Genomic DNA, 10,776 nt, shown 5'->3' on the forward strand with positions numbered 1-10,776 from the left:
CTCTTTTGTCTGACCTGTCTTCAGGCCGATTACTCTGTGTGAGAGACGACTTACCCTATGTGTACTCCTAATGGAAATATTTTGCACCCTTCTTCTCCGACTGTTGACTGCGGCAGTGTGCAGGTGTGAGCACGCAAAATAATAATACATAAACGGATTCCATGATCATGGTGTCAACTTGTGAAGCGTATAACGCACACTTCGCTAATCTTGCTCCGAGGATTAAAGGGCAACTGCACCACCCTTTGAGATTTCCGCACTGTTCAAAGATTAAAATCTATTAGACTGCAGGTAATACAGCCAAGTGGTTTTGCGCTAGCATTTAAAATAGTGGTGTGATCGACCATTAAATTTTAGCCTTCTTCTCACAGCACACGAGGAGTGCGGAGAACCTCGGTGTGACGTCACAGAAGGTAAGATTCAAATTTGCGAAGCCGCCCTGCCATGCATTCAATGCAACCAAACAACCCTCGAAGGCCTCTGCCTTCGGTGGCGTTGGTTTTTTTCCTTGAAAGCAAGCGTTTATGCGTTGGAAATGTACTGGCACTTTCGATGACGTCATGATGCGCCCCCCACTTGGAGCTGTGGGCTGCGGAGAAGCTTGACGGCCGTTTCGATTTCAATCTGCGATTACGTCACCGTTTCAAATGCTAGCCCGAAAGGACTTCGCATGCTTTACCTGCAAGTTTCACACATTCGAGCCCTTTAAGCTCGTCGATTTCTAAAACCTATGCAGTTGCCCTTTAAGGCTAAACGATAATCCCGGCACCGCAGCACGAACTCGCCGACGCAAGACACGCAGAGTGCCGGCGTCGCGTTTGTCCTTCGTTCCGACCGGATATACCTACAGCACGGCACCGTATCAGATCGGACGGAGTGTTCGCTCTCCGGCTTGTCCCTGTGTCGTGATAGCCTAGAGTACGATCACGGAGACCGCCGCCGCCACGAACAGAGACCTTTTCAGAAATTGCAGTGCCGCGCCATCGCTTGGGGGATTCGCGCGAAGCATGCACGGAGCCTTCCGCGTCAGCCGCTGTGTAGCGGTGTGCGTCTTTCTCGTTCGTGTTTAGCAAATAGTAGTAGCGGACTGCTGCGGAAGTTAGCTGTTTGTCTGTCTGCTATTTTTATTGATTTTTTCGACGAACTACTTCTTTTTCTCCGTACGACATGTCTGCGAAGAAGAATCGTGGTGGCGGTCAAGCGTGCTGCGTGCCCCGCTGCAGCAGCAACACGAGGAAGGGCTTCCACGTTTCATTCTACGGATTCCCTAGAGACAGCAAGTTGAAGAAATAAAGGGCGTGCAGTGTTAATCGACAAGGCTGGCAAGGGCGATTTACCCTGTAGCAGCCTTCAAAACACCACAAAATATGTGGTGCGCATATTAACCCTAGTGGGCTCAAAAGAATATAGGGACCGCCTCCGCACGATCTTTCCGCACCAGCTGAGTGCCGCACGAGCACCTGCTGTGATTACGAGTAAGGATAGCACTGTTAGGAAACGGTAGTTTGTTGCTCATGCTTCGTTACTTTTGCCAGGCTCTGGGAAACGAGGTGATTGTATCTGCTTTCTCTGATGCAACCCATACTTGATTCTAAATCGCTTCATCCAGAAGTATGTTCGCCGACCGTTGACACTATACTCTACCTTACAAGTTCCTGGCAGCGCTATGAAAGGTAGAGCCGCCCTCAGCCAATCAGGAGAGCGCGCTGAACGTGTTCCTGTGTCTCGTCGTCTGCTCGCGGCGTGCACGATAAAATGAACGCTGTCTACGTACTCTACGTACTGTAAGGGTATGCACGCTTGCGTGTGCTAGAGGCAAGCTTTTTGTGAGATGTTACGCCATTTGTCATATTCGTACTCGCATTCAGCGTATGCAGAGACGCAACGATAAGCTCAGCCCAGTGGCGCCATCTGGCGACAACGGGAACCATTGTTGTCAACAAACCGCCGCTCCTCTTAGGACTAGAAGCGGCAGAATCGTCAGTCTGAATAAAAATAAAGCTAATTTATCGCTCCTATGTTGTTGTTTTTTTTTCCAGGCGATCGACATGAGACGAAGCGAAAGCCCAGTGGCCCATTTACGACCAGTCAAAGTACTGAAAACAGCACTAACAACGACGAATCCAGTCCGAGGCTAGAGGCCCTTCTTTGAAGGGGGCCGCCATTTTTTTTATTTATAGATACTGCGATCCTGTACAGATCATAGCAGGGTGGGACAAAACAAAATACAACCATATAAACACACACAAATTCATAACATTTACAGGCACTTTTCAAACAGCAGTAAAGAATTTTGATTAACAGTCTCGCTATTAAGTTTATTCCAATCAGTAATTGTCCTCGGAAAAAAAGAATATTTAAAGCAGTTATTTCGCGCGTTCAAAGGGGTTATTGTTAGTGCATGCCTTTGTCTCGTGTTATAACCTGAGGAGTAAGAAAAATAATTAGAGGTATCAACTTTATAATGTCCTTTTATAAGCTGGAAGAAAAACTTTAATCGACAAACACGATTGCGCTCAACGACGGGGAGTAACCCACTTCGCCTCACGAGCTCACTTACAGATGCACGGCCATATGAGTTAAAAACAAATCTAGCTGCTTTATGCTGTATTCGCTCTAATTTCTGAATGTTTGTTAACGTGAAAGGGTCCCAAGTGATTACGGCATATTCTATTAACGGACGGATGAGGGAATAGTACGCCAATAGACGAACACTAGGTGGGGATGACTTTAGGGAGCGCCTCAAGAAAAATAGTTTCCGCGTTGAGTTTGCTACTACAGCGTCTATGTGTTTTGACCACGAAAGGTTGTTAGTAATCCATAGGCCCAAGTATTTATACTCTGTCACTTCTAATAATGATATGCTGTTAGTACCGTACAAAAAATGAAGAGGCATTTTCGTGTTTGTAATTTTCATGAAGACGGTTTTTTCAAAATTAATGCACATCTGCCATTTGTTGCACCACGCAACCACCTTCGCCAGGTCATTATTTAGACGCACCTGGTCGTCAACTGAAGACACTATTTGATAAAGGATACAGTCATCCGCGTACAGCTTCACGCGGACTGAAAGATCTGCCACAATGTCATTAATAAACAAAAGAAATAAGAGTGGTCCCAAAACAGATCCCTGGGGGACGCAAGACATAACCCGGACACTGCTAGAAGAAATATTGTTTAGAGCGACGAACTGACATCTGTTCGAGAGATAAGCTGTAATCCATGAAAGTATCCTGTCGTTTTTAATGTAATAACTTAATTTACGAATTAGTTTCTTATGTGACACCTTATCGAATGCTTTGCGGAAATCCATGAATATTGCGTCTGTTTGCTTTCCCTGGTTAATCGACTGAGCAAGTCATGCACAGTTTCAACTAACTGTGTACTTGTAGAAAACCCACACCTGAAACCATGCTGAAAATCGGTAAGTACCTTATGCTGTTCCAAGAAACCTAATATATATGTTTATGAATTATATGTTCTAAAATTTTACATGATGTCGACGTTAGAGATATGGGTCGGTAATTCTCGATGTGTGCTTTTTTCCGGTTTTGTGCAGAGGTTTAATCGCGGCTGTCCTCCAGTCATCCGGTAAAGGCCGATTCACACGACGGATCGTTCGCCCGCGGCCCGCGCACTACGTGTTCATGCGTCAGCACATTTAGAGGCGCGCTGCCGGCCGTGAGAGGCCGCGGCCGGCAGAGCGCCTCTCAAAGTGCGGACGCATGAACACGTAGTGCGCGGGCCGCGGGCGAACGGTCCGTCGTGTGAATCGGCCTTAAAGAACCGTCATGTAAAGATCTGTTGAATATTACGGTCAAGTACTTTGCACACCACTCCGCATAGCGCTTCAAAAAAGTGTTTGGTATGTTATCGGGACCTGCTGATTTTTGACATCAAGGTTCAAAAGCAAGTTACAAACACCAGTCTCTGAAATTACAACATCAGATATGGCAGGGAGTGCTGCAGAAAAGTTGGGCAGGCATCCATTGCCCTCTGTGAATACTGACTGAAAAAAATTGTTGAACGCAGAACAAACAACAGCCTCATCACGCACACATTTGCCGTCTACTATGAATTCGTTCGTGGAAGAAGATTTGGGCGTGATTTGGCGCCAGAATCTCTCAGGAGATGTTTTAATGAACGAGGGCGGGAGCGTTCCGTAATATTTTTCTTTGTCGCAAATTATTTTCTGCTTAAGTTCCTCTGAAATTGCTTCTACAATTGGTTTTAATGATGAATTTCTGCTTGATTTCTTTTTTAACCTTTCAAGCCTTCGCTGCAAGCGTAACGTCTCCCGAGAATTCCAAGGATTGCGGTACACAGATTTTTTTGCAATTTTGGGAACGACACAGGCAATACAATGGTAGACGATCATTTTAAAAGTAAGCCATAGGTCATTCACACTATCAGTGCTATTCTTGAAATTCTCATAACATGAATCAAGCATGTCCAGAATAGATTCGTCTTCCGCACGCGAAAAAGTGGGAAAAAATTGCACGCTAGTTCGACGATCTGGGTACACATTTGACAAGCTCAGCAGCACAGCTTTGTGATCGGATATTCCGTTTGTGACTTCACAGGCTACGAAGTTGCGGATGGCACCACTCACAAAAAATAGATCTAGAATAGATCCCGCGGCTCCTTGCATTCTCGTAAAATTATTTACTATTTGCAGCAGGTCAAATGTGAACACAATGTCGAGCATTACAGTATCAGCATTATGGGCAGAGTATGATGAAAAGGTGTGCCAGTCAATACTAGGCAAGTTGAAATCACCAGCCAGTATTAGTCTATCGTCTCTTTTTACATGGATGCTTGCATCCTTTCATGGATGTTTGCATCCGTTCAAGCATCCTTTTGAAAGGATGCTTGAACGTAGGCAAGAGTCGCGCCCGCTAAACTTGGGAAATTGCATACGTAATGCGAGTGTGCATTAAGGCTCCGCATGAAATAGCCTTTGGCGCATGAGAACTTCAAAGCACGCTATCCATGTATACCCATACGCCAATTTTATACTAGCACTATATTCTGCAGCGTCGGAACGTAGCCTGTGCGCTCATCACAGCTTTAGAAGTGTTGCAAGGAACTACTGAATGGGGCATAGTTAAAACCGACGGATCTATTTTCCACAAGTGACGCTGACGAATGCAACCAGTCACCTCAAATATTACTCGGCAAACTGTGCCACACCGACTCTTACCACTGGTACACACGTCCTGCTATGCAAATAATCATCGAATTTAGGTCAATGTGGTCAAAACTACACTCGATGAACATTTGCAGCCGCTAAAACTTGTTTTTTTGCTCTCCACAATCGCGGAAATTGCCCACACGAATCTTACGGACTCGCTAAGGCCAATCGTCGTAGACGAGGGCCATAGTCGACTGAAATTCTAAAATTTGGCAGAAGCTCATCGGTGCTGAGTGTTCAGTCGTGAACGTATCAAACACAGACATTTGTTTTGCTTATTTTTAGCGCGGATAAGGCGGAGAGAAGCGCAGCTACCCCGCCGCCTCGTCGGGATGAAGTTATCGCTCGCCAGCCGACCTGCCGAGGACCGGTCGGGCGACCACTCGCCGATCGGTTTCGTCGGCCTCGCTGGCCTGAAAGCCACGACGCCGATACGCGGTCGTGCTGGCGTCGTCGTCGGTCTGATATGTGACAGCGACGGGATCGGCCCTTCCAGCGTCGCGTGTGTGGACATTACACCGCCGCTCGGCTGGTGATCCACGGCCGCGGAACGCAATTGTGCCATGCAATGCAAGGAAACAGCGGGCACTACACGATGACCAAGAAACAGCGCCGCAGCGATGGCGAAGGCTTGGAGTCGACGCGACTGAGAAACGCTCCGTTTTCCCAGAGTGCTTCGCACGGCCGCTTGGTGGCACGACGGAATTACTGGAAAGGTATATTGCCGCAGCCATGCATGGGGGAAGGGAACAACTCAGGAGAGGCGATTATGTCACATTTATTGAAGCCGGATCCCCCCTGCTCCTCCCCTACTTTGCCGCCGTCTCATCGTGCTTGTGCATGCGCAGCATCAGGTATTGCAGCAGACGACGCCGCTGCGCTATAGCGTTGCTACTGGGTGCGCCGTCGGCTAAAGAGACCTTGCAAAAGCGCCTGACTTCCGGCACACTTTCTGGCGTGCGCCTCGGATAACAAGGGCCTCTCCTGAGTGTCCCTTGCTCCATGGTAGCAGCTCTGCCCCTGACGTCAACTGTTCCTCTACAGTGCGGTCTGAAAATTTGTTGGCACTTAGTTTTTGCCAAAAAAGTTGGGGCCGCATCCACAACGCTGCTCGCGCATAACTATAGTCAGCACGCAGGGAAAAGCCAGGCTTTTAGCTTCGCCCCTGATTCGCTGGCACCAGCCAGGTCAACGCAGTGCGGGACACATTACGCTGATACGCTAATATTACGCTGGTGAGTGTTCGTGTATGGCTCAATCGGGAACGAAAGCCATCGGCAGCGGAGGTACAGGCGAGTGCTAACCAGCGACTTGTGAACCAAGCAGCGCGCTGCTTGTTTCATCCAAACGAAATGTATAGCTGCAACGTAATTGCACGCGCCTTCGTTGAACTGCAACTGGCATTGCCATGGCAGAATATATTCACTTGTTAGTGCCGCTATTTTTCATACAAAGTGCATAAATGGACGCGACTCATAAACTTCCCTCAGATCAGCGCGCCATAATGAACGCTATAACCGTTCATAACGCTGAAAGCTTTTCAATAATTGATACGCTTTCTTTTTTCAATATTTGCGCCAATTTTCGCTCAACTAGGACGCACTTGTCGCCGACAAATTTGCACGTACATTAAACATTTCATATTTTGAAATTATTTTCAACAAAGAGCAGACGCCATCGAGCTCTTCCCATGCTCGATTAAACTAAGGTGCGCCACGTGTTCACAGGGTGGCTGGAGCTTTGTCAAGCAGCTTTTTCGCCATGTATATTGGTGAAAATAAAATTGATTGATTGGCATTCCTTAAAAACTAATCGCGATATTTTTGTCGGGAGTCTCGAAGGGGGGAAACGTCAGCACAATCCTCGTTATGTAAGCGCAGGCATAAAAAGTAGGCGATTTTGGCGAACCTAAGATCGCAAAAAAAGGGGCAGTTCTTTTTCTAAATCACGGCGCAATGCCACGGACAAGCTGAAACTGTAAGTGCATGAAGAATGTAGACTAAAATTCTAGTGCAACGAGTGGGGAACTTTCGAGCACACTTGATGATTACGATAATGAAAGCTGCAGAGAAAAGGCGCGGCACTTCTCGTACCTGGTGCCCCGTACTTGAGCAAGCAGCGGAGCGAAAGTATCGAAGATATCCGGTGTGGAGAAAGCATAAAGCAACTCTACAGTACGAACGACACGTGGCTTCTATCAGAAATAAAACTTTTTGAGAAAAACAGAAAACACAGGAAACGTGGCAAAAGAAGCACCTCTATTATACACTGGTTTTTTCTCAAACCCATTCAACCCTTCTTGTGTGGGGAACAGCGACAAAAACAAATATGGAAAACCTGCTCATCCTAGAAACCACAGTTGCGCGTGCGACCGCATATTATCTTCGCCACGATGCTCCACTTTTCAACAAGCATCACTTGATGACCGTGTCGAACCTTACCAAAAACAGGTTAGTGTGAATTATTTTTAAACAAAATTCGGTCTGATTCTGCTTCCTTCTTGCGCATATAGTACATCTACAAGGAACATCACTACAGCATGCTATACGAAGCTTGCACAAAAGGCACGCACAAACTATGGCTCACAGAAGACTTTGTAAACAATCCCCCTACAGTATTCACCATCATCTAGGAAATTGTTTCCCATCAAGTTTTCAAAAGCATTTATCACGCTGCTTTCATCCTGCTTCTTCTTTTCTACCTGTTTGTCGCATTCAGGTTGTGTATTTTGGAAGGGTAAAAGCGCAGCGCAAGGAGACGAGGACTCAGAAAGACAGACAACAGGTCTTTTTTTTTTTTGCGCCACGCTTTTACCCTTGCAGTTTAACCGACAAGCCCAAGCGTGTACCCTTCTGTATTTGCCCACTATTTCTGTATTTACCAAGCGTTGGTATACCGGCCAAGTAAGGAGAGGGGGCCTGATACCTTTTGTTGAGGAAGCCGTTCGATAAGGCGGACGCGGTAAATAAGATGACCAATTTGCGATTTCTCAATTAAGTTTTTTTTTCGTAATTCTCGGTCTTCATCTGTGTTGTCGGAAAATTTTATAGCAAAATTTGAAGTAGAAATTCAGAAAATGACGTTTATTTAAATGTGGTCATCGAAATTGAGAGTTAATCACGCTCCCGATGGTCCCGGCGCAACACGAATTCTGCGCGCTTCCAACTACAGAACACAACCCTTGGTTGTAATTCCGCACTTCTCTGAACAGTAGTAAAGGCGATACATGAGGCACCCGAGGGGATAAACTTTAAGGTTGATTTTCTCACCGATCACTTTTTGTGGGATTGCTATCACTCATCTCTTCGGAGTTCATAAAAATGACAGTAGAATGATTTTTTTTTTGCGCATGAATTACGACACTTAGGGGTTCAATGAAACGCTCGATCTTTCAATGTACACGTATAACATTTTTTTAAAGTTTTTTTTGTAAGAAACGTTTTCTCGCAAATATTCATGCCGGAGTTAAACTTTTATTTCCACAAGTATCCAGCACCTTAAAAAAAAACAAAAAAAACTAAGAGCGTTATGCAGACAACACGGCTTTGTGAGCATGCTAAAATAAAGAAAAAACTTGCGCCGTTTCTCTTTAATTATTTAACGTCTCGGAGATTAACTTACGAGGTGTTAATTGCAGTTAATGAGCAACTATACCAGCCAGCTTAAATTAAAACGGGGTTCTTAAATCACAATTAAAACTTACATATCTAAGCTAAAGTTGGCAACATTTCATGCAGTAATAACGAAATTAGAATTAATTAGCGGGCGATCATGCCTCTGCGCTAGCCCCGGCTTTTCAACGAAGCGCCGGTGCCACACAGTGAGACGCGACAGGTGCTCCAGAAAAAGCGGCTTAGGCACACCTGAGATTTCAGTCGCATTTCCAAGTGGGCACCCAAGTTTTCCGGATGGACATGGCAGCAAGTGTCTGCAGCGTCGCAACCTAATTTACTGATAAGATGGAAAGTACAGTCGCCAAGATCACGACTGTGATACACACTGACGCTCACCGGTGCTATATCGGGGAGGAAAACAAATGTCAAACAGCTGAAATCCGTGCTGTCTCGAAGTTGCAGGAATTGAAATTAAACCTGTCAGGCCGTTGAAATTTCCAAATGTTGTGCTTGCATCGCTGCTGACTAGTGTGCGTCGCCAGGCGGTCAGGCCCTTTCATTAGAGGGAGGGAAATCATTTAATACTGGCAGAGTAGGGCGCCTTAGTGGGACCTTTAGCGTACATGCTCATAGCGCACGTGCGTTGCGCTTGTCCTTCGCGCGCGCAACAAAACGAAGTCGTCCGCACTAATAAGGCACGCAAAAGCGTCGGCTCTCCACGGACGCGGGCTCTCAAAACTGCGCGCGCCCAGCCGCGCAGCGCGCCGGTCGGGGATCGCGGCCGGACCGGCGCGTTGGCGCTGCCGCGCCACTCACCTTGCAGCACGCAGGCAAGCAGCAGCGCCAGCACGTGTATCCCGGCCATGGCGGCGCCGTCAACTGAGGTAGCGGAGGCCGCCGCCGCCGCGACTGCCGCGACGCGGCGCTCTTCCTCCGGAGGAGGGAGGAGGCTCGCTGGTGCCCGACCGGTTACCGCCGGAGGCACGACGATCCACAATCGATCTTGCCGCCTTCACGCTTGGACGCAAAAGCGAGGAACGCGCGTTCGAAGCGTGTGGCCACTTGCCATCGTATGGGAGCGTGCGTAATTCACAACTCGCGGAGCGAAGAAGTAGGTCGGAATCAACCAGCGAAAGTCGTCCTTGTGCACACTTTCTCTTACTATGCGCGCGCAGCATTGCCATACGCAAGTATGGTGATGCAGCCATTGATCACAGCCAATCTACAAAGGTGCCGCCGAGGTCTCCCTTGTGCCGCCGTGCATCACGTTGTTACCCCAGGATTTCAAAAAGTGCTGTACGCACACCTTTCCTGGTGTGCCTTATCCAGGGCTATTGCGGACCCATCGTGAAACTCGGAATGCACCAAGACGGGGCCCGTAACGCTCATAAATATTCGAAAAAGTACGCGTTTGGAAACGCGTGCCAACTGCACGGAATAGACCCCTCCAGAGCTTGATAACAGAAGAGAGAGAGATGGATTTATTCAAAAAGTTGGCTCAAAGTCTAACGGGGCTAAGGAGGGTGTACCGCAAAAAAATTTGCACCCTTCAGGGCGCGGCACTGATCGGCGCTTTCACATCCTTACTTTTTTTTTTGGTCTTGACAATAGTGCGCTGGGCACCGTTTAAAGGTTCAGTGCACGGGTGTAAGGGTGTTGCACGTCCATGGGGTGCTCTAAGACTTTACCAGCTGTGCATCTGTCCCTAAATCGTGCTTTTAAAACGACGTGGGTTATTCGAGTTTTCCATTCAGGGGTAGCTGGAGGTTTCATCCGTGCAACTATGGCTGAGATTTGCGCCTCCGTAGTTTAAGAAATAACCGACTTATTTTATCTTAACTGCTAAGCGTCACTGTTCAAAATAATGGAATGTTCAGATGAAGTATACAAAACCCATCAAATCTAAAGTAATCAAGACCTGTGAAGCTCTCAAGCAGGTGGGAAGAGGGTGCAACTGTAACTTGGTTT

At 47.2% G+C, this 10,776-nt stretch overlaps 1 protein-coding gene across 1 annotated transcript in view; it reads right to left on the minus strand.

The window, feature by feature from the left end:
* LOC149349419 (protein Skeletor, isoforms B/C-like) overlaps window positions 1-9,743 on the minus strand; it is a 113,428-nt gene extending 103,685 nt beyond the window's left edge. The window contains exon 1 of the mRNA XM_089578348.1: window positions 9,625-9,743. Within this exon, the coding sequence (XP_089434474.1) occupies window positions 9,625-9,673 (49 nt within the window). The 5' untranslated portion in view covers window positions 9,674-9,743. The remainder of the gene's footprint in view (window positions 1-9,624) is intronic.
* Between the last annotated feature and the right edge of the window lie 1,033 nt (window positions 9,744-10,776).

Source organism: Amblyomma mixtum, chromosome 3 (assembly GCF_055824585.1).
Source record: "Amblyomma mixtum isolate Tamu chromosome 3, ASM5582458v1, whole genome shotgun sequence".
Classification (NCBI taxonomy): Eukaryota; Metazoa; Arthropoda; class Arachnida; order Ixodida; family Ixodidae; genus Amblyomma; species Amblyomma mixtum.